Source organism: Lissotriton helveticus, chromosome 12, assembly GCF_964261635.1.
Source record: "Lissotriton helveticus chromosome 12, aLisHel1.1, whole genome shotgun sequence".
NCBI classification, from domain to species: Eukaryota; Metazoa; Chordata; class Amphibia; order Caudata; family Salamandridae; genus Lissotriton; species Lissotriton helveticus.
Window position 1 is genome coordinate 173,953,582 of NC_136073.1, and position 24,409 is coordinate 173,977,990.

Sequence of the window (24,409 nt, forward strand, 5' to 3'; positions counted from 1 at the left end):
GGAGACTAAGTGAGGAACACTGAGGGACACCCGTTGTAACCAGCAGAGGAAGGGATGAGGAAGGTGGGATCCAGATCTGCTCGGACCGCCCTTCCAAAAAGAGCGAATCCAACCCCATACAGCACCCGACAAGGCAATCCTGGCCAGCCGAGACAGAAGCAATGGGTGCGGGACCGTGTCAAACACGGCTGAGAGGTCAAACAAAATTAGCGCCGCCCTCCCGCCTGCGTCCAGACAGTCCCGTATAGCCTCTGCCACCTCAACCAGTACTGTTTCAGTGCTGTGTGACGAGCGAAATCCAGATTGCGCTGGATGTAGAAGCGCCTCCCTTTCCACAAAATCGGTAAGCTGATTATTTACCACCATCTCACATACCTTAGCCAATGTAGGGAGGTTAAGCATCATAAGCTGCTTCTTGGCACTCTAAAAGGACCTGTTTAATTCATAAAACAGGTAATAACACACCCCTGTACTAAAGGTAAGAATATTCTCCACCACTAACCATTTAAATTGAAGGGTATATGGCAACATGCTCTATTATTATTGTTATTATCAACAATATTTATAAATCGCGAACTGTTACCCAAAAATGCACCCTGGCGCTAAATATCAGATTCCTAATTTATTTGTGACACATAGGGGTAGAGCTTACACATCTAGGTTTTTAAGGCTTTTCTGAAAGCAAAATGTTCTGTATAGACTGAACAGTGACTGGCAAGCGGTTCCATAGGTTGGCCACCTGTATGGCGAAGGCTTTCCCAGAACCCGCATGTCTTAAATGTGGGAACTTTCACCAGCTTTGCAGTGGATGAGCGCCCAGGACATGTTCTTTTGCAATTTGTGTTAAAAAGCAAAAGGACCTTTTTTTGATAAAAGGATCTGTGCGACATGCACAAGGATTTAAACATGATGCACTTGTTGACAGGATGCTAGTGAAGTGATTCAAGAGCAGCTGAAGCGGAAGAGATTTAAGGTGATCAAAGCACAACTTTTGCTGCGCCTGTCTGAATACGCTGTAAGCTTTGAATAAGATATTTAGGTACACCCAGGAACAGAGGATTCCCATAATTCTTTCTGCCTAAAATTGTACTTTGGACTACCTGAGGCTGATATTGAGAGAGCAGCATAGGTAGTATTTTACATAAAGACATTATTAACCCAAAGGACGTACAGGATTATTCGTCTACAAGCGAGATAAGTGATACATCATTATCTATGTGTACCCTAGATTCTGCACCGACTCAACTGTAACTGGGTTGAATTGTCTTCAGGAGGCCAGAACTCTGCTAGTAAAGATCATCTTGGTGATCCAATAAAGCAACTCATTAATTCAGCCGTTTACCCATTAAATTTAAGAGAGTTGACTTTGAGCCCTTGGTAGATGTTTCTCATACATTTATGAAAAGAGATCAATGGGTCGGAATATCGAAACTAGCTGCTGGGTATCATCAGCATAGTTTACAAATTTAAGGTCATGGGACATAATCAGCCAGGTAATAGGTTTAAACAGTTTTGGACTTAGGGAGGAGCCCGAGGTACTTCCTGTTTATTATGAAGCATGGGCGAAATATGGAAAGACAGATGGCTCTCATTCTTCCATCCAAAAAAGCCAACCATTTCAGCACTATTCACTTATCCCTACTTCTGAGAGAATCAAAAATTCCATGATCTACTGTGTCAAATGCTGCAGACATATTGAGCAAAAAACACAGTTGATGGACAGATTGTAGAACAATGTCATACATTCACCCCAGTACAAGGATCTGGGCCTAAATCCATCGTTTTTTTGCACTCCACACCACCCTGGGTTAGACACTGGCTATATGCAAATCAGCTCTGACCCTGTGCCTCATGGGAACAGTCCAGTCCGAACTACCAAGCCATGTCTTTCCCAGACCGGAATCAAGCATCCAAGGACCGGTTTCTGGCTATCAGCCTTCATTCAGAATGGATAGCTTGACTACAGTGGTGTGGAGAGCCTGGGACTCACGTCTGAGCATACCCAGCCCACTCGGGGTGTGATGTATTCCTATAGGTACTGTATCGATTCCCCCATTCCTGACCCTGGTTTGGTTAATAATTAACTAGCAGCCATCCAACGGTGCAAAAACCGTTATCTGATTAAGCCACACCACGGCACAGAAGCGCGTTATCTGATTAGGTCATAACGCATGCCATCTAATTAGACAAGCGATATTCCTCCAGCCCCTGATAAGGCATACGGAGTTCTCAAAACAAATCAAACCTACAGCGACCTGGGAAATTCCCATAGCCATTGTTTTGATTTCACCGAGAACTTCAGCAAAAGAATGTGCGAACGAGCCCGTTCATATGACATCCTTATTGACGTATATATGTCCATCCTTACGTCAATCTCGGCACCCTTCAGGTATAAATATTACCGACATTGACTTAAGCAAACACATGCGGTGGCGACGAGATCGGAGCAGCGAGACGTGCTGAGGAGCCCAGCAGAGAGAGAAGCCCACAGACGCTGCCCCGCCTTCCTGACGCGCTGAGAACGAGACGCTGCCTTTCTCCTGCCGAGAAATCCAGCTCCGGCGCTTCCAAGCAGCCCTCGCAGGCAGCTGGAATATCAAGACCTGGGATAAGAGATACCAGCCCTCCATCATTCTAGATCTCAGGTACAGAACTGAATAACCCCTCGCAGAGAATTCTCGAGTCAGTCCCTTGGCAAAACAAACTTAACTTAAACTGCTTTATCTACTCCCGCCCACGTATTAGGCTTAGGTCAGGTACATTGGGGTAGGCGTGGTTAGAAGCACCAGTTGAGTATGATTAGTCAAATGTATATATGTATGTATCTATTTTATCCATTTTAAAGTATCATATGGCTCAGAAACCATATCAATGCTTTTACAGTATTATTTTATAATTCTGTCTCTACTGTATGCACTTTACTTAACTACAAGTATTACAAGTATTGCAATAATAGCGATTCATTTCTCTTGTATGAGAAAAGAGACTGATCAATAAATAACATCTTTTATTGAACCACGCCCATCTCTTATTTCTCTACAAACTGGTGAAACTAAGAATGCACGTACTGACTGAGTAAAATAAGTTGTCTATTGTTTTCACACGACTCTAGAGATACACTCTTGATTAGGGGAGAGCAAAGTTGTCATGTTCTATGGTTGTCAGAAACTAAATCCCTTCTTGTCTATCCAGGGAGGTTAAAATCCTCCTTGCCTATTCGAGAAAGTTTCTAGTGAACTCTGAGCTAGCTGGCAAACACAAAACTTTAAGTCTAATATTGTCGGTAGAAGACCTAGTTAACCTCTGCCCTAGGTCTATACTATTGAAGATATTATTCCAATGCGCAGAGCCTATTGGGATAATAGGAACTACACTACATGGCGCCCAACGTTTGGATAGGCGATAACACTAACGCAAGACATTAGAGTAACTCAGTCGTGCTTTTTCACACAGACCCCCTTTTTTCCCATAATACTCCAAAGACGTCATATCCGCCAAACCTCGCAGGAGGAGACTCCTATGTATGGTTCTTGGTTTATTCAACGTTGAAGGATACACTGTTCCAAAATATTGTGCATCTAATCTTTGTTTCCATAGAAACCTGATCTGCAAACAAACAGAATAACCTTCCTGTCAGTAAAATGACAGAAAGTGAAGACGAAAGGGAGACAGTTAGACTAGCAGCTGAACTCCTAGAAGCAGACAATACTCTGCTAGAAAATGACCCAAATGCAATACTCATCCCGGTCAACATAAGGAAATCTATAACCTTAAAACTTATAGAAAATGGACTGACACCAAGAGGTGGTACAGTCATATTCGTAATTGAGGCACACAAATATCGGCAGACAGAGGTATTCTATTCATGGATAAACTTTCCAGCAGCAAACGCTGTAACAAAAGACTTCCACTATTACAAAATAGAGGAACCTCCTAGTGAGTACACTCCTTTCGAGGAAGTGGAAATACCACTCAAATTCCAAGAGCACCTGCTCTTGTTTAATGGCGCCCTAAAACATAATAATCACATCACCAGGCTCGGTCCACTAGGTAGGCCAGGAGCAACGTGGCTGGTCCTAGCCGGATATACACCACATCCAGACATTGAAGAAATGCCTGCACCAGAGCTTTTAACACAGCTAAAACAATTAATAAAAATACATAGACAATTAGTCCAATATGTAATGCGGACTTCAACAATCCAACCAGCAATTAAAATTCCACAGCTGACCAGTCATCAGGGGAACACAAATAAAATTACACCACAGAACATACAGTCCTGTCTAGGTAAGGTACCCGCAAAACGGGAACAAATTCCTTTCTGGCTAGCACAAAAAATAACTCAAATAGAGGCGGTGTTTCCAGATACCACCCCTGTTGAGAAACATAGGATTCTGACTATCTGTCTTCCAATGGGAATCGCACCACATGTGGAGGACTGTGACACTTGGGGAACAGTCTTTGCTTCCATTTACACAAAAACACATGGTGTACCATCCATGTCAGTAATACCAGATGTGCTAAAACAGATTCAAGATGAATACGGTCCAGAACCCGCCTTAACTCTCGGTATGAAATTACTGAAAGATTTCAAGCAGGTCTCGGCAATATTATTAGCCAACATAAAGGGAGAAGCAGCAAATGTGGCAATTCGCCAGAGGTTAAAAGAGACAAATGTAGCAGACCAACCATCTGAAATTGCCAGAATCATAGAAAAATCCTATGAAGAACTAGGAAGAGATAGTTTGGGTGGAATACCAGTGAAACCCCAACTAGTTGAAAGTCCTGAAAAGGTATTTATAAAAAATAATTTAAACAATCAAAAAAAGAGCTGGGATGGAAATAAACAATCCAATCCTAAAGAAAAAAGATTCCAGTCCAGAGGAAGGTCTCCTTGGCAGAGAGAAAGATCTCCCGACCAAGGACGCAAGTCTCCCCAACGGGAGCCCTCTGTGAAAAAATACAACCTTAGAAATAGGGATAATATAAAGAAACCTGATAGATATCAAGATATTGATACACGTCCCTCTCAATCTTTTCAGACTTCCTCGCAGAAATCGGAAAGAAGAGGACGATCAGAACAAAGGAAAGAGCACGTCAAGTCCAAAGACAAAGAACCTGCTCATCTGAATAAAAAATTACAATTTTCAAAAAAGAAGGTAGCCAGTATTAAAGTAATCAACAATGCCGAGAATACTGAGGACACAGCTGAAAAACGGAGAATGGGCTCAGACAATGCTAGACAGCGCAGCAGAAGTGAGCATAGCTCGCAAAGTCCTTATGAATCATCTGGAGACAGTGGACACGAATGAATACATTCAGGTGGAAACTGCAGATACCAGAGTTAGCAAACCTCATAAAATATATGAAATAACATTGCGTATAGAGGGGGATAAGACTAGGAAAATAAGGGGACTATTTTGGGATAATTTGTCCAAGGGCTATGACATCCTTCTAGCTGAACAAGACTGGCCTCCAGAGTTTGTCAGGGAGTGCCCACATGGCGAAGAAATAATTATGCCTGCCTTATCAAACCATATTCCAATTCTTAAAAAAATACTCTTGCAAGAAAGTGCTCAGTAGCTCAAGCCCCTGCCTTATATAAAAATCATGTGGGTTGGGATGAGGACTCTCCTCCTCACAAAATCCAGTTAAAATCACAACCTACTGCCCAGAGGCAGTACCCGATTAAGCAAGAAGCTAAAAAACAGGTAAAAGAGATCCTAGATCAACTTGAATACCAGGGGGTGATTGAAACTTGCACCTCACAAATGAACAACCCTTTGTTTCCTGTCTCCAAGCCAGACAATTCATATTGTCTTGTTTTGGACTACAGACACCTTAACTCATGTTGCAAAACATTTGCAGTACAAAACTCGCACAGTGCTGCACTAATGAATAACATAGTGCGCAAAAAATACAAAACAACCTTAGACATTTCTAATGGTTTCTTTTGTCAAAATATAGCACCAGAGAGCAGATATTTGACGGCGTTCTCAATAAATGGCACGCAAAAGAATTTCTGTCGTTTGCCCCAGGGGTTCAAGAACAGCCCAGGATTATTCTCAGCGAGAGTAACAGAATTACTACAAACATATGATGACGAGGCATTATCTTATGTCGACGACATCTATCTAACAGACGATGACTTGGATACTCACTTGAAGAGAGTGAACACCATAATACTTGGGTTCGCAGCAGAGGGTTACAAATTCAACTTTAAAAAGTCAAGAATTGCCCATCTAACAGTCCTGTTTTTAGGATATGAACTATCAAATGAAGGCAAAAGCCTGGCTGACAATTTCCTAGAGAAATGTGCTGTAATCCAAGCACCCAGAACACTAAAAAACCTACAATCAATTCTAGGCTTCCTGAATTTCGGAAGAACTTACATTATAAATTATGCAGAGAGAATTAAACCTCTCTATGATCTAATAAAACCAGATTTTAAAAGAATCAATTGGACTCAAAAACACACAGAAATTTTGAGATCTTTACAAACAGATATGTTAGTTAAAACAAAATTACAAACACGTGACAACACACGCAACCTTGTGATTCGAGTCATCCCAGGAAGATGCGGATTCACATACCTGACCTCTAATGAGGGAGAGAAGGTACCAATAGCATACAAATCACACTTGTACACAGAAGCTGAAAAAAGGTTCAGCATTAAGGAAAACCTTGTTCAAGCGGTTCAAACAGCTGTAGCAAAAGAAAAATACCAAGCAGACGGTAGACAGGTTACAGTCAGAACAGCAGAATCAGCTTTTGAGGCATTAACAACACCATGTAATTTACCGACAACTGCACTAAATCCAGAATGGATACAATGGGTAAATTCTGTTACTACAGACAAAATAAAATACTATTTTGACCCGGAAATGAAAGATTTAAAATATCTAGAATATGAGAGAGAATACCCTCTGCCAATCGACATTCTGCCTTTACGACAGTACGCCTGTGTAATATATACAGACAGTCATGCTCAACCCTCAGTTTGGGGAGAGCTGGCTTACAACGCCACATGCGAAATTGTAAAAGAAGTGTGGCGCGGAGGTAAATTAAGACCTCTACTTACAAAAACACACTCAGTGGAAAATAATTCAGAACAACAAACTGAAATAATAGCGTTAAAAATGGCGCTGGATAATGCCGATCGCAAATTCCCGACACTTATTGTGTGCGATTCGTATTACTGCGTCAAATCATACAATAACGATTTGAAGAAATGGATTAAAAACGATTACAAAGATGACACAGGTGCAACAATAAAGCAAAAAGTGCTTTGGGAACAAGTAGTTCTTTTACAGAAAGAACTACCAAAAACTCACGTGATACATTCACTGAGTCATCAGCGTGATGGCGTTCACATTGCAGGGAATTCATTGGCTGAGACAGCCACAGCGGTAGCAACTAAACCGGCTTCCGTAGCTACAAAAAAGCATACAGAAAAACACATTGACGGTGAAAATGTGCTGGCGGTGAAAACGTCATCAAAAGGCGACTGCTCGGCGCTACCGATCAATTATCCACTCAATTATACATACATAATCGATGCAAACTCCGTTCCTTTTGCTCGAATCCCTGGAGTGGGGGATAGAGTGATTCCAAACACGGACAGGAGAGGCTTGTTAATAGCAGACGCACATATGGGTGAGGGTCTCAGACACCTTAAACTAAAAGATTCTCTGGATGAATTACAATCAGTGTACTGGTGGCCAGGCATGAGCCTGCATCATCACATTTTTGTAAAAAACTGCCCAGACTGCAATAGAGATGGCAGTTGCGAGCGAGGAGGACTATTACCATGGCACTTCACTCCAGAAAGAGAACAACAATAAGAAAGTACCCATCACGAAAAATCGTTATATTAACATAAAAAGATTAATTTTCACTTATAATGTAGACCCCAGTGCTCGGCTGACGTCTGGACTGTTATACAAAGATTTGCGAGTCTAGAATGGCATATACGCTAGGAGCATGCTACATTTTGACTAATGTATTCCCTTTAGCCCTCAAGCTTATGGGGAAGCATGGCCAAATGAGCATAGCATAGCGGGACTCTTCTCACTTCCTTCCTGAGGGATACGGGATGGTGTAAAGAAAAAACCAAGACATAAAGCAATCTATAACGGAAAAGGTATTAGGTTCGGGTACTGGGTGGGTCAAACATCTAATAAGTGTCCAACGCAGTCTAAATAACCTGCCAAGGAATTCTCTGAAAGGGTTCAGTCCGTACGAACTATTGTTCGGGACTAGAATGATAATCCAAGATCTTGATAGTCAGACTTCAGTGGTTAAAGACAAAAGCTTTGATATCAAAGATCGTTTGGCTATTTTGCAGGACTTAAATGAAACAAGAAAAGACCTGAGCAACATAAAACTGAAACAACAGCCAACAACCACTGAAGAGAAACCACCTGTCCCAGCAAGGCCTGTCTGGATTCCAAAAGTCGGGGATCTAGTCAGAGAAAAGATCGCGGTAAAGAAGGAATTTGGGCCTTCTTACAGAAAAGCAGTTCCTGACATGTCTGTCAACGGGACAAGATCAGTAGTACTACCGCCCCTTGCTGGTAAAAAGGAGAACCGAGTTGTATCCATCGACCTGGTTAAACCACAATCATGTGGCCGATAACAAACAGTAGGCCAAGTGGACTCCCAAGAAGTAGCAGAACACCAATGTTTGCTACGAATACAGAGGCTCAAAATGGAAGACTGATCACATTTGGGAAATCTACAGTGAATCAACAAGGACTATGCAACAAAGCAAATGAACTTGAACCTCTTAAAACCCAAATTAAAACTTTTCATCAAGAAACAACAACCTATGATGATGTAACTGCAGACTTTGCTAATGAAACAAAGCAAAATCCAAAAACAATTGGAACAATTGACAGAACAGCATCCGGCTACTTCATCAACTTCGATGATTCATCTGAAGACCTGAGTGAAGCAAAGAAACAGCCATCAACAAAAACTTTTAAAGACAAAGCAAAGGAATTTTTTCAACAGCTGAAAGAAACCTATCTGATCTCTCCATGGATTGAATTTTGGGTGGCATTCGGTGCATTTATCCTCATTCTTTTGCTCATCCTAGTACTATGTTTGGGACATTTCATTGAGGGGAAATATGCTAAAATGGACACAGCAAGCCAGAAAATCAACTTGGTCCTTAAACCACACACATCTTCACACATCGAGAAAAGAGAACTTTCTTCAGTAAACTTCACAGCCAATCCTATACCAGGCGGTGTAGCATGGGACAAAACTGATTATGAAATCTATGGTCCGGTTGAAATCCTGAAGTATCCACACCAATTTAAGATCTCATTGAGTGACTTTGTAAAACCAAGCTCATTTGCAGATGATTGGGACTTTGAAAGTATCAATGATATGATGTCTGATCTTGTAATGTCTGCTAAATTCACAGAACATGATTATTTGCAGGGTTCGTCTAATTATGATCAGATGTTCTGCTATAACCATTATGGTAACCATTATCTACATAAATCTGCTCAACCTAGAAATGTTTTAAATTATAACCAATGGGAACATTGTGCTACTCCTCCAAAAGATAGCTCAAAAACATTTTATGATAAATATTCATACTTTTCAGGGTTTAACACAAGTAATGCAGAAACATTTTATTTCAAATTGTCAAATAAGACAGGTATGAAGACCATGCTTACAAACACAAAATTGATATATTCCGATTCATTCTTTGAACAAATGAATACATTTGGGTTTGATTTCTGGAACAATAATATTGAAGCAAAAACTGTTTGGGGTACAAGAGATTGGCAAGTACAAGGTATAGAATCATTGTTTAGAGCCTGCATGATCCCAGAACAAATTATATTTTTGAACGACACTATTCAACAAACTACCTGTCTTGGCTTAGCCAAAATCAAAGATTTGAACAAACCGTCTATCCCAAAGCCAACAATGAACAGTAATAGCTCTATAGATGTTGAGATAGACGTAAACCATATATTAAACCAAAACAGAACACATCCAGAATGGAAAAAATGGTTGATCTGGCCCACAGATACAAATAACTGTCAAGACAGATTCCTGAACAAAGAACAGGGGTTCACATTGACTAGGCCAGACCCTAGATATTCCCAAAGACAACATCCAGGGATAGTAACAACCTACAGCGTGGGCAAGCTCTGCCTTCAATGGCTACAAACGTCCACACTGGCTGAAATTAAGCAACACCTAACTTTACTTACAGAAGGTGCTGACTTGCGTGATTTCATATTGGGACCACGCAAACAGCGTCAAAAACGTTTCATAGCGGCCTCTATATATGCAGCTTATAACGAAATTTGGAAAGTAACTCAAATTGAGACAGCAGAAAAAATACGGGAAATTGACCGTATTAATTTGGAAAAATCACTTTCTGTGGTGGACAATGGGTTAATGACTCTGTCCTCCAGAATATATTCTCTGGACAGCATTGTGTCTTCAGCAATCGATATAATATCGCAAGACTTACTGATGTTACAACACGGTCAGTCCCAATTGCGTTCTATTGTACAGCTTGGCTGGACGTTACAAAATCTGCGTTCAGGCTATGTGCCTTGGCGTTTAATCAACACAACGTCATTATTTAATATCTTTAATCTCACTGATAAACAAATCAGTTTGGCACAGAAGGGTGCTGACTATACAATTCTGAGCATTGAAAAACTTGAGAGATTACCATTGACAATGTCAGAACGACCTGTCATTGAATGGATAATACATGGAATAATAAATATTCCGATAACTACTTTCCAGTTTCAATTCTGCCAAAAATATATACCGGCAGGCCAGTATGAAAGGTTGGGTAAAGGATACATTAAGTCAATATGGAACTTGCCCTATACACACGAATGTGTCAGCAATAAAGGCCAGAAAGTGTTTCTCAGTGGCGATAATTGTGCAAGATCACTGAGCGGTACACTTCTGTGTCATGGTATTAGTTTGCACGGAGCCTGTGAAGGGACTTCAAATAACCTTTCATGTTACCAGCTAGGCACACCTGCAACACGAATAGAACCATTCTTTAGGAGACTCTCGAACGGGAGTTACATTCTAATTGTAGATCGCAGATGTTGTAGTTTGCTGCCCGGAAAACCTTATCTCATAAATGTGACTAGGAAGGTCATGTGCTGTGAACATGTATTGTTCCCCAGCGACTCTGCAGACAGGGAGGCAAGGTTATGGCCCAATTTGAAAATTGCTTCTATTCGAATAGATACTCTAAGCAGAATGAAAACTGTGCTCCTACAGACGCCGACGAGGCTCACGTCATCAAAAGAAACGTATGATCTCCAAGTTGCAAGGACAACAGAAGAGATTCATTCATTGTTATCAACTAATTCCCCCATACATTTCGCAGAAATACTGAAAGAAATCTTAAATATTTCTGATACCACTGGTATCTCCAGTGTATTTAAAGCAGTGTTTTCGGGTGCTTTAACTCCATTCAAAGCCATCCTGGGTATTTTTCCAGACTTTGTCCATTCCATTTTTGGCGGACTTCCTCTCCTTTTAGGACTAGTAGCGGGTATTCTATTTTTGATCCTGTTATTTCGCTATGGCAAACCGTGTCACAGACAAAACACCTGCGACAAGGGAAGAAATGATCCTAGCCATTGGCTACCGGGACCGGGTAACTAAAATCCTTGGACTATCCCAGCCTAGAGACCTGAACATGACTTGGTTTCTTTCATTTAGACCAATGTGGCAAAGTTGTGTTATGCCTGTATTAAGATGCTTGCTATGCGGCGAAGAATGCGTGTTGGACACCTGTCTGGCACTACAATCGGATGTGCCAATGGACGCAGATACCTTGTTGGGTCCGGTAACGGCTCATGCATTGTGCTGTCCCCAGCGGCTACCAATCCTGATGACGGCATTCGTGGAGTCTTCACCACTACGATTGAGGGGTAGTGAAGTACAAGATGAAAGCAGCATCGATCAGGTACGACCTTCAGTCAGCTATGCTGATCAAAACATCAATGGAGGCAATCATGCTCAAGCTCATGAATGCATGGTAACAACTTTTTCCGAATTATGTAAATGTAAATGTAAATGTATTTCGATTTATATAGCGCACTAATCACCCAGGGGTCTCAAGGCGCTTGCTTAGGGAACCCGTCCTGGTATTCCCCTGTGAGATACCCCGGCAGGGTATTCACAAGGTGAAAGCCAGGCATCCCGCCGCGAGGGGCCGTAGTGGAGATTAAGCAAGCTATTGCCCAGAGTCGCAGAGTGTGATCCCGTGAGTCGAGTAGGCACCGGAGCGAGAATTGTCAAGTCCGTGGAATTTTTGAGCCCGAGACCCGCCGAGGCGGGGAATCGAACCCTGGTCCACGGCTGATCTCAGCTTCCGGGTCTGCCGCCTCTAACCACTGAGCCACGCTTCTCCACTGGAACTTACGCAAGAAGCTGTTGACAGTTTTTTCAACAGTCTAAATGATATGATGTTTTCACCAGAACAGCAGGAATAACTTTGAGCAAATTGGCACTCGGAGTTCCCTACATGCTGAATTTGGCCTTCAATTTTTAAAGAAAAGCGATATGAAAAATTCTCTCATAAATTTTTCAGACTGCAAGAACTTTTCCCCAATTCCAAAATATTTACGATTTTTGGGACACTTATCTTCTGCTTAAAGTAGACATCATTCTTAGAGAACTAAATTTCTATTTTTAGGTAGTCACAAGACATTCGCTATGCTAGCACTGTTATACATAAATTTATGATTGTGATGAAATGGTCTCGCATTTTTTTTCTGTATTTAGAGCCATTTCATGTGTAATTTTCGCGTTTATTGATACTGAATTTAGAAATATGCATTACATGTTTAGCATTATTAGACAGCTTGTGCATATTGTATACGTGACAGTATATGTGGTTGTGTTTCATATATTCTATGAAAAATGCAATTACCAGAATGCATATAAATGTATTTTTGGGGTGGTACGGTATACACAAACGCTACTGATATTCACTATGCCTAGATTTGTAAATATGGACATAGTCTACGTGGAGTGGGTGTGATGTATTCCTATAGGTACTGTATCGATTCCCCCATTCCTGACCCTGGTTTGGTTAATAATTAACTAGCAGCCATCCAACGGTGCAAAAACCGTTATCTGATTAAGCCACACCACGGCACAGAAGCGCGTTATCTGATTAGGTCATAACGCATGCCATCTAATTAGACAAGCGATATTCCTCCAGCCCCTGATAAGGCATACGGAGTTCTCAAAACAAATCAAACCTACAGCGACCTGGGAAATTCCCATAGCCATTGTTTTGATTTCACCGAGAACTTCAGCAAAAGAATGTGCGAACGAGCCGGTTCATATGACATCCTTATTGAGGTATATATGTCTATCCTTACGTCAATCTCGGCACCTTTCAGGTATAAATATTACCGACATTGCCTTAAGCAAACACATGCGGTGGTGACGAGATCGGAGCAGCGAGACGTGCTGAGGAGCCCAGCAGAGAGCGAAGCCCACAGACGCTGCCCCGCCTTCCTGACGCGCTGAGAACGAGACGCTGCCTTTCTCCTGCCGAGAAATCCAGCTCCGGCGCTTCCAAGCAGCCCTCGCAGGCAGCTGGAATATCAAGACCTGGGATAAGAAATACCAGCCCTCCATCATTCTAGATCTCAGGTACAGAACTGAATAACCCCTCGCAGAGAATTCTCGAGTCAGTCCCTTGGCAAAACAAACTTAACTTAAACTGCTACTTATCTACTCCCGCCCACGTATTAGGCTTAGGTCAGGTACATTGGGGTAGGCGTGGTTAGAAGCACCAGTTGAGTACGATTAGTCAAATGTATATATGTATGTATCTATTTTATCCATTTTAAAGTATCATATGGCTCAGAAACCATATCAATGCTTTTACAGTATTATTTTATAATTCTGTCTCTACTGTATGCACTTTACTTAACTACAAGTATTGCAATAATAGCGATTCATTTCTCTTGTATGAGAAAAGAGACTGATCAATAAATAACATCTTTTATTGAACCACGCCCATCTCTTATTTCTCTACAACTGGTGAAACTAAGAATGCACGTACTGACTGAGTAAAATAAGTTGTCTATTGTTTTCACACGACTCTAGAGATACACTCTTGATTAGGGGAGAGCAAAGTTGTCATGTTCTATGGTTGTCAGAAACTAAATCCCTTCTTGTCTATCCAGGGAGGTTAAAATCCTCCTTGCCTATTCGAGAAAGTTTCTAGTGAACTCTGAGCTAGCTGGCAAACACAAAACTTTAAGTCTAATATCGTCGGTAGAAGACCTAGTTAACCTCTGCCCTAGGTCTATACTATTGAAGATATTATTCCAATGCGCAGAGCCTATTGGGATAATAGGAACTACACTACAGGGGTGAAAATTGCAAAAAACACAGTTGATGGACAGAATGTAGAACAATGTCATACATTCACCCAAGTACAAGGATCTGGGCCTAAATCCATCGTTTTTTTGCACTCCACACCACCCTGGGTTAGACACTGGCTATATGCAAATCAGCTCTGACCCTGTGCCTCATGGGAACAGTCCAGTCCGAACTACCAAGCCATGTCTTTCCCAGACCGGAATCAAGCATCCAAGGACCGGTCTCTGGCTATCAGCCTTCATTCAGCCTGGATAGCTTGACTCCAGTGGTGTGGAGAGCTTGGGACTCACATCTGAGCATACCCAGCCCACTCGGGGTGAAAATTGCAAAAAACACAGTTGATGGACAGAATGTAGAACAATGTCATACATTCACCCCAGTACAAGGATCTGGGCCTAAATCCATCGTTTTTTGCACTCCACACCATCCTGAGTTAGAAACTGGCTATATGCAAATCAGCTCTGACCCTGTGCCTCATGGGAACAGTCCAGTCCGAACTACCAAGCCATGTCTTTCCCAGACCGGAATCAAGCATCCAAGGACCGGTTTCTGGCTATCAGCCTTCATTCAGCCTGGATAGCTTGACTCCAGTGGTGTGGAGAGCCTGGGACTCACGTCTGAGCATACCCAGCCCACTCGGGGTGAAAATTGCAAAAAACACAGTTGATGGACAGAATGTAGAACAATGTCATACATTCACCCCAGTACAAGGATCTGGGCCTAAATCCATCGTTTTTTTGCACTCCACACCACCCTGGGTTAGACACTGGCTATATGCAAATCAGCTCTGACCCTGTGCCTCATGGGAACAGTCCAGTCCGAACTACCAAGCCATGTCTTTCCCAGACCGGAATCAAGCATCCAAGGACCGGTTTCTGGCTATCAGCCTTCATTCAGCCTGGATAGCTTGACTCCAGTGGTGTGGAGAGCCTGGGACTCACGTCTGAGCATACCCAGCCCACTCGGGGTGAAAATTGCAAAAAACACAGTTGATGGACAGAATGTAGAACAATGTCATACATTCACCCCAGTAAAAGGATCTGGGCCTAAATCCATCGTTTTTTTGCACTCCACACCACCCTGGGTTAGACACTGGCTATATGCAAATCAGCTCTGACCCTGTGCCTCATGGGAACAGTCCAGTCCGAACTACCAAGCCATGTCTTTCTCAGACCGGAATCAAGCATCCAAGGCCCGGTTTCTGGCTATTAGCCTTCATTCAGCCTGGATAGCTTGACTCCAGTGGTGTGAAGAGCCTGGGACTCACGTCTGAGCATACCCAGCCCACTCGGAGTGAGAATTGCACATTCTGACCATCAACTGTGTTTTTTGCAATTTTCACCCCGAGTGGGCTGGGTATGCTCAGACGTGAGTCCCAGGCTCTCCACACCACTGGAGTCAAGCTATCCAGGCTGATGAAGGCTGATAGCCAGAAACCGGCCCTTGGATGCTTGATTCCGGTCTGGGAAAGACATGGCTTGGTAGTTCGGACTGGACTGTTCCCATGAGGCACAGGGTCAGAGCTGATTTGCATATAGCCAGTGTCTACCCCAGGGTGGTGTGGAGTGCAAAAAAACGATGGATTTAGGCCCAGATCCTTGTACTGGGGTGAATGTATGACATTGTTCTACATTCTGTCCATCAACTGTGTTTTTTGCAGCAGACATATTGGGCAGCATCAACACTGTGTGATGACCCTCGTCTGGGGCCATACGGAGACCATCTAGCGCTGTAACAAAGGTCCCTACTATACCACGGACTGGGCAAAAGTCGAATTGGGTTTCCTCTAGTAAGTTATGATCCTCCAAAAAATCAAGAGTGTATTATTAATACATTTGCATGAAGCTACTAAGAACTTTAGGGTCAGCAGAGGGCTTCTTCAAAAGGGGGCACACACGTGCCTTTTTCCAGTCTTTTACTGAGGCTGTCTCCAATGATCGATTGCGTATAGTTACTTGTGGACCTACCACATAAACAGCAAGCTGCTTCCAGACCCTAGGAGATAGAGGATCCAATGGTGCACCAGACACCGTTCTCATACATCCAACCCTGAGTAGATTAGGGCACTAACTCTTGTTCCTGAACAAAAGCCGCTGACTAATTTGGCCACCAGCACCAAGAAACATGTTGCTTGCCACTAGAACCTAGGGCTCATTTTCTGCCCCATTGATTTACATGATATTTTAATCTTGGTCATGGTTAACCTCTGGTAATCAGTTCAGTTCATAAACATTATTCGGGTACTTTGATACCCATTAAAGCACAATATCATAAAAAGTTAAACTAACAATCGGAGAGTTTGAGAACACACGGCGATGTAAAAATTTACAATGATATTATACAACGTTTTGAAAAATTTAAATTACAGATCAGGAGTGACTTCATTGGTAATAAATAAATTACTAGTATTTAAAACATTAATTCATCCAACAATTATACAAAAATAGAGTCTCAGGGATCAGACCTCTGGTAACAAATTTGGCATCCTGTAGCCAACAGCCAATTTTAGGTCCATACATATTACCAATCTACCACATCCTCTCTAGAGTTAAGAGGAGGGTACCATCCTGTTGTTTGACTAACACAGGGCATAGAAAGTATAAGGCTTCTGTCAACTCTCCCCCCTCCCCAGAGGTCCCATTGCATATTGCATCACCCACCCAGCGAAGAGCACGAGCCGATGATGAGGCATGGCATTTCAGTGTATCCTATAAAAGATGCACTCAACGACCATTCGGAATCCAATCACCACAGTCTGAAGGGGTTGAAGTCACCCTCACCCAGGCTGAATAATCAGTCTGGGTGGCCCCTGCTAGAAGAGCTTGTCTCTGATGTTGAAGAGTATATCGAAGAGTGGGGCACCTGCATTGCACGCGCATACTGTCAGGTTCATTGCAAGAAAAACATAAGATAGACCTTTGTCACAACAGTCTGTTTGCTAAACATAGCCTTTCTCACTTATTGACAATTGTTTTCAGAAGGATGGTTCTTATTCACTGCTTTTGCACTGCAAGTGGCTTTTATCACTGGTTCAATGTGTTTGGGGTTTTAGCGTTCTTTAGTTTGCAATAAAACCACCAAAGAAAGTTAAAATACTAATAAACCAAAATGGCCACCTTCAGATTTCGGGTGAAGCCAACATGGAACGGCAGATGCTGAAGCATTCACATGCATCAGTGTCCCAAAAAATAGGAACTAACATCAGTGGTCACAAAGCGGTGGTGAGTGGCACCCTGCTACTATAAGGAGGATTTGAGGAGGAAGGAGAAAAATAGTACGACCTGGGCGGACTCAAGGTGCGGAAGTCACTTCTTAATTATTTAGACTCAGAATTAATCCGAAATATTTGTTCTAATGTGTGGCTGGCAAAAAAATGTGTTTTGAACATGACATTTTCAGTGACATTACCCATGACAGAATATTAGCTGTACTGGAGTTTTTCACGAAATGTCTGACATCCGTTGGGTTTTATTCCGAATTAGTTGCTGCTCACTGCGGTTTTACACTGGTTCAGTGGGGCATAGTGCCTATGTTATCAATTATTTGCTATATGTGGGTGTACAGGGTACATACCTTTAGTATCTATACATTTCCTGAGTTTCGTCACCCATTCGTCACCGGATTTTCCACAGACTATATTATTTCCAAACTGAAATCTGTAATAGAAAAACAACAGTAGGCAGATTTAGGAAAAAGGTGTGTATCAGCAAAATGCTTCGACTAAGTGTTAAGGACCAGAGGCTGGGGCATGAGTGTAGGGGTAGAGCTTGGGCTTTCCAGAGGGTTAGGTTTAGGGGTGAAGGTTAAGAGCAGTTGACCAAGTTAAAGAAGTCTGGGGCATATTATCAAGGGATTTATCTCAGCTTTTTTGGCTTTAAAAGCCAAGAAAGCGGAGATAAAATTATCTCCCTATCAGCAACAGGGTGCTAACACGCAAATTCGCATGTTAGCACCCTTTTTCTCTACGCTTCCCCTTGCATCTCTAATGAGATGCAAAGGGGGCGTTCCAGTGAAAAATAATAGGAGAAATGTAGTTAAGCGACATTTCTCCTATTATCAAGGATGTCGCTAACCCTGTTCGTGATAAAAAACGCAGCGCTAACCGCGGTTAGCGCTGCTTTTTTTACACCTGGTATTTTCCTGACTTAGCCATGATATCCTATGGAAGGTGGATATCATGGCTAAGTTTGTGAGCCCCTATCATCAAGCTAACGCCAAACTTCGAGAGATTATCGTTGGTTTTCCAGCGATAATCTCTTATTTGGCAGTTAGCGCAAGGTTTTTTATCACTTCTGAGATAAGCGTTGCTAATAGCACGCTATCTCAGTGATGAAAATCCACGCTACCCGGCGATAATATCCTAACGCTAAGTGCGCTTAGCGATAATTATCGCTGGGGCTTGATATTATGCCCCTATGTTTTATCTTTATTAGTCAAGAGATGGGTGAGATTTATGAATGACATACAAATGTAGGGTGGAGTGCTAAGGGTACAGTTAAAGGGTCACATTGAAAAAAGTAAACATCAACTTTAGGTGCATAACCCAAAACGTGGCCGAATCCTCCCACAAGGCCCCTTTTCACAAGTCGGCCTGGCTTGTAGACACAATAAAGAGACAGAGTAAAAGTGGTGGATATGAAAGAAAAAAAGTAGCGGAAACAGATAGAAAGCAGGGACAGAGCACAAGCAAATATATAAAGAATGCAGAAGAAAGAGGTAAAGGAAGAGGGAAGAACGTGAAGAGCAGATGGAACCTTTTTCCCCACTACTTAAAACAAAATGAAAAATAAAAGTGCACAAAATTAAAATTCTGCCCAACAAACGAAATAAAAAAACAATACCTCCAACTAAATCTCTGTAGTTTTAAATGTTCTCTTTACTTAACTCAAACGTATATCACAGATTAACAACAGAGGGCAGGGCCCACGTTGATGGGTAGAATTAAGATGCATGATTGCATTTGAGGTTTTTGAGCAGAGTTGAAGGATGTCACTACAGGTAGGTTTGAGGGCTACAGGTTAAATTGAGAGTTATGGCTGGGTTCAGGAGTTATAGGTATTATTGTGGTTTAAAAGTAGGATTCAGGGATTGTAGCGGTGCTCAGGATTTGAGGTAAGGTTGTTTTTTTAAGGCTCGGGAGTGAGTGTGGATAGTCAGAGTAGGATTAGTAGGAGGTAGGTTAAGCTGTACACTAGGGACATTTGATGAACTGTTTAGGTTAACTGGTGGATAGTTAGATTGATAGGAATTTTGGGTGTATGTCTAGCATTTTGTTAGCGGGAGGGATTTATTCTTGGAAACAAACTACTTTGCATTGTTAGATTTGAGTGTTACATTTAGTTAAGACTATAATTTAAGGTAAGGGGCAGGGTTGGTGACCGGGTTATGCACTGTGACTGCTGTTCAGTGGTGGACTCAGGGGCAGGCTTTGGTCTCTAGGGTTGATTGATGGGTAACGCCCATGACGACACATGACCGCTATCTTAGGAGGATGGAATAGCATAGGAGCTATCGACGATGTCTTTCTAAATTCCACTGACCCTACAGCTTGCCACCTGGTGATTGTGAGAAGGTTTACCAGTCTGTGGTGAGAAAGATTATGGGACAGGAACACTAGAAGCAGAGACATGCAATTAGGCGACGGGCACATTACAAGCCACCCAACTACCCAAGCTCACCGTGAATACACTACAACAGGGGTTCTTTACCTGATCAAAGAAGCGCACACAAGGGTTTTGGTATTAGTGTGAGCATAATGTTTCATCTGCCACGGTAAGAGGTCCTGCTTCAGACGACCTTTACAATCACGACATAGTCCAGCTATATTTGCATACTGGCACCAACCTGCAAAACAAAATATATGTGTTATGGGGCCAGACAGTATAACCCCCTCCTTGCCTTACCATCATGATCATTGTAAGGTTGGCCTTTGATCTGCTCGCATCTTCGTCTTTAGGACAGGCGATCACTCACCCCAAGGGAAGGATGCACTCTACAAATGTTCTTGGCCTCTCTAATAGCTGGTGAGAATGGGAATGGCCCTCTATATGGGCTTCACTATGAACAGTACAAGGGGAGTCTGTTCTCCAATGGCGTCGGAGAAGTCTGGCCCTGCACTTGTTCAAGTCATAGTTGCATTCCCCCACCCCCCAGCGCCTTGAGACTCTCACGGGTAAGTAGTGCGATTTACAAATGATTGATTGATTGTATACGATCTTAGAATTAAAATGTAGATGTCAACCCTCTATTTTCAGAACCTTTGTGTATTATACCTCATTTCGAGATAGGTCTACTCTTATAATGTAAACGTCACCCCTTATTTTGTTAATGCCATTACAGGTCATAGTTCGTTCCGAGATGGCTTACTTCTTATAATGTGGATGTCAACCCCTTTATTTTAAATGTCGCCACTTCATGTTATACCTCTTTCTGAGACATCTCACTTCTTGCAATATGCATGGCTTCCTCTTTATTTTCAGGGTCACTGCTTGTTAAATCTCATTCTTAGATGGCTCGCTTCTTAGAATGTGAATGTCATCCACCCACCCTCACCCTTAGTATCAGTGCTACTGCATGCTATGTCTCATTCTGAAAAACAGGAATGGGCCTTGACTCGAAATCAGTCAGGCTAAGTCAAAACAATCTAAAGAACAATATGTGTGCCAGAACTGATAGTGATTTTCAACTAATACTTGATAATGACCCTTATGAATGAAACATAAACGCCTATTTATTAATTTGCATCATTTAATGATATAGCTTGCATTATTTCTTTTTTTAAACACATTTTTGAAAAGTATTCTTTGTGCAACAAACCTTATAATACAAAAAAACTGATTATATATACAAATATGTGCACAATAAACAATACATTTACAATTGAAAAAGTTTCACTTACACCACATACATACTTCTTTCATACTCACACACAAACTAAACAATAGTCCGTAGTCACACTGTAATGAACAGCAAACCCTTTTTCCTGTCCGGAGAGGCACAGTATTCAGCCCGGCAGTTTTGCCAAAACCAGTATTGACTCAGGCAGTTTCATCATGGAAAAAAAGTCACGTACGACCACAAGCGAGGATAGAAAGTTAGCATACGGCGAACCTGGGGCTACATTTGGCAGGTCAAACCTCCCGAGTCATCAACAGGGATTCAAAGACAACCTCATCACATAAGAAAAAGGGTTTGCTGAGAAGACTTAAAAGTCTTTTTCGGTCCTGATGAGAACCCCACCAGTTTGAGGGTTCGAAACGCGTCGACCTTGTCCCAAGTCACAAGAACTAAGGAGTCATCATTGTTTCTTTAGTTTAAGTCAAAGTCATAAATCTTAAAATTACTAGAAATGTTTTTTTAATCAATTTCATTCCTGAAGTGTAATTTTTGATTTCATTACAGTGTGACTACGGACTATTGTTTAGGGAAATCTCAGACTCAAACCCGCTTAACATTACGGACTAAGCAATGCTCCTGGATTTGCCAGCTATATTTAGTTATCTGGCTGGTCATCATAGAATTATGAATTCTCAGTCCCTCTGGGGGGCTTAGCACGGGCTCCTCTCCCAGAACGTTTACGGCGCTTTGGAACCCCCGGGCATAATGTGGATGCTCAGAGGCATCCACAAGACACAACGTTGGGGGAAGCAGTGGGAGGCATAGAACCCCGGCTCCCCTGCCAGATTCCATCATGCATCCCTCTTGGTAGCAACGGGAACAGGCAGTTCAGCCATCCGGCAGGAGCAGAATTTTGTCCATACTCCAGCTGGGTGGGAGCAATCTGAATTTCCCAGTAAAGAACACAGGCTGGGAAACTAGTGTCTGCTCCCCCCTGACAGGACCATTATTACAGCCCCGCCAGGTGGGAGCTGACAGGTTTCCCCTGCCCACATTCTTTGGGTATCAAAACAGGATTCCAGGAGTGGGCTCCCCAGGACACAAGTGAGCCGGCACCAAAAGATGGGGTTCCGAGGACCTTTCAAGGCTTGTGGAGGGATCAGCATGCCCTTCTCTCCTAAAAAAATTCAAGGCCTGGGGATGGGGTCCCTGGGGCTGTACAGGGTTGGTGTGGATGGTTGTGGACCTTCCTCCCCTTATTTAAACATTCCGCCCTGGGGATGGGACTCCTGTGGCCTCATAGAGGCTCAAGGAGGGGATATGTGTGCCCCAGCCCCTTTCACTTACATGGCAAGCCCCGGGGGTCGGGTTCCCAGGGCTGAAATCAGCACGGGGGCCGACACATGTCCCCACCCCAAATAATGACATCCATTGACCCCCAGGACTTTTCCCACAGTACAGCAAAATTGTGGCAAAAAACAATTAAAAATAAATTGGCCCTGTGGGCGTCTCTTTGGAACCCAACGTGGGGCAGGCTTTTACATCTTTTTTTTTTCAAGGTGAGGGATTTTCGTTTACGTTGCGGCCAGTCAATCTGAGTGCTCACTCCCTGGACATACTCTCCCACAGGAGCAAAAAGAGACCGACAGGTCAATCAAACACTCCATTTTTAGGTCTCACCTGAGCTAGCATGGATGCACTGCTCTGCGAGACTTTAAGTAAGGGCTTTTAAACTTTAAACACATGCATGTGCGTGTGCTTTTTAAAAAAATCACAACTATTGGCCTTTGCATGCGTCTTTCTAAGAAAGACAGCACGCAATTGGCCAAAGGCAGGTGCATGGCCCGCCTTCTTTCTGCCTAGAACTAGGGTCCACGGGGGCGAGCAGCAGCGCCATCTGTTACCAATTATCTTAATTGGAAACAGATGGTGGTGGCGCTGGCTCTGGTGCAAATTCCTTTTATCGCACCCGCGCGTACCACTCCTGGGCTTTTGTTTTTGAGTGTCTTGTGACCGGGCTTGGAAGCTGTTGATGTTTTCTGCTGTGCGACTGGTGCACAATCGATGAACGCCCCCCCTGCATTGTGAAGAATACAGAATGCACTGTGCACAATCCTGAGCAGCTTCTCCCTTCGCAAATTGTGCACGACCCTGTATTGTGAAGAATACAGAATACACAGGGCACAATACTGAGCAGCTTCTCCCTTCGCATATTGTCCACGATCCTCAGCAGTTTTCTCCCTACATAACTGTGCAGAATCCTGAGCAGTTTCTCTATACCGAAGTATTACAGTCCTGAGAAGTGTTCTCCCTACCTAATTGTGCACAATCCTGAGCAGGCTTCTTTCTCCCAAACAAATTGTGCGAAATTCTGAATAGTTTTCACCCAACTAATTGTGCACAATCCAAAGCAATGTTCTCCCTACCTGTGTACAGCCCTGAGTAGTCGACCCGCTATGTTAGGTACACAATCCTGAGCAGTCACTCTGCTATGTTAGGTGCACAATCCTGATACATCAGTTTGCTGTTTCGTGCACACTCCTGAGCAGTTCGCCTCTAGTGTTCTATGCAGAATTTTGAGCAGTTAGCACTTGTGGGCAATCCAAGGGTTCAACCTATGTTCAATGCACCATCCTGACCAGTGAAGCCCCTCCCCTCCTCCGCCCGGCCCCTATGCACAGTCCCGAGCAAGCACATACTGTCCTGTTCATTGCTGATTCTTTAAAAGTCAATCCTCTCTCTCTCTCTCTCTCTCTAAATCTCTCTCTCTAAATCTCTCTCTCTAAATCTTTCTCTCTCTCTAAATCGCTCTCTCTCCAAATCTCTCTCTCTCTCTCTAAATCTCTCTCTGTCTTAATCTCTCACTCTAAATCTCTCTCTCTAAATCTCTCTCTCTCTCTAAATCTCTCTCTCTCTCTAATTCTATCTCTCAGTCTCTCTCTCTTTCTCTAAATCTCTCTTTCTCTAAATCTCTCTCTCTCTAAATCTCTCTCTCTTTCTAAATCTCACTCTCTCTCTCTCTCTCTCTTTCTCTCTTTCTCTCTCTCTCTCTCGCTAAATCTCTAAATATCTCTCTCTAAATCTCTCTCGCTCTCTTCCCCCCTCCCACTCCCTCTTCTCAATTTTTCCTCCCCCTTTCGCCATTGTCTCACTT

At 42.7% G+C, this 24,409-nt stretch overlaps 1 protein-coding gene across 4 annotated transcripts in view; it reads right to left on the reverse strand.

Annotated features, from left to right (window-relative positions):
- The window catches only part of LOC144799844 (uncharacterized), a 120,234-nt gene that overhangs the window by 67,936 nt on the left and 27,889 nt on the right, over positions 1-24,409 (reverse strand). For all 4 annotated transcript variants that reach the window (XM_078671422.1, XM_078671424.1, XM_078671421.1 and 1 more), the window contains exons 2-3: positions 20,127-20,262; positions 17,992-18,074 (exon numbers count right to left, since the gene is read on the reverse strand). In XM_078671422.1, coding sequence (XP_078527548.1) covers positions 17,992-18,074; positions 20,127-20,262 — 219 coding nt within the window. The remainder of the gene's footprint in view (positions 1-17,991; positions 18,075-20,126; positions 20,263-24,409) is intronic.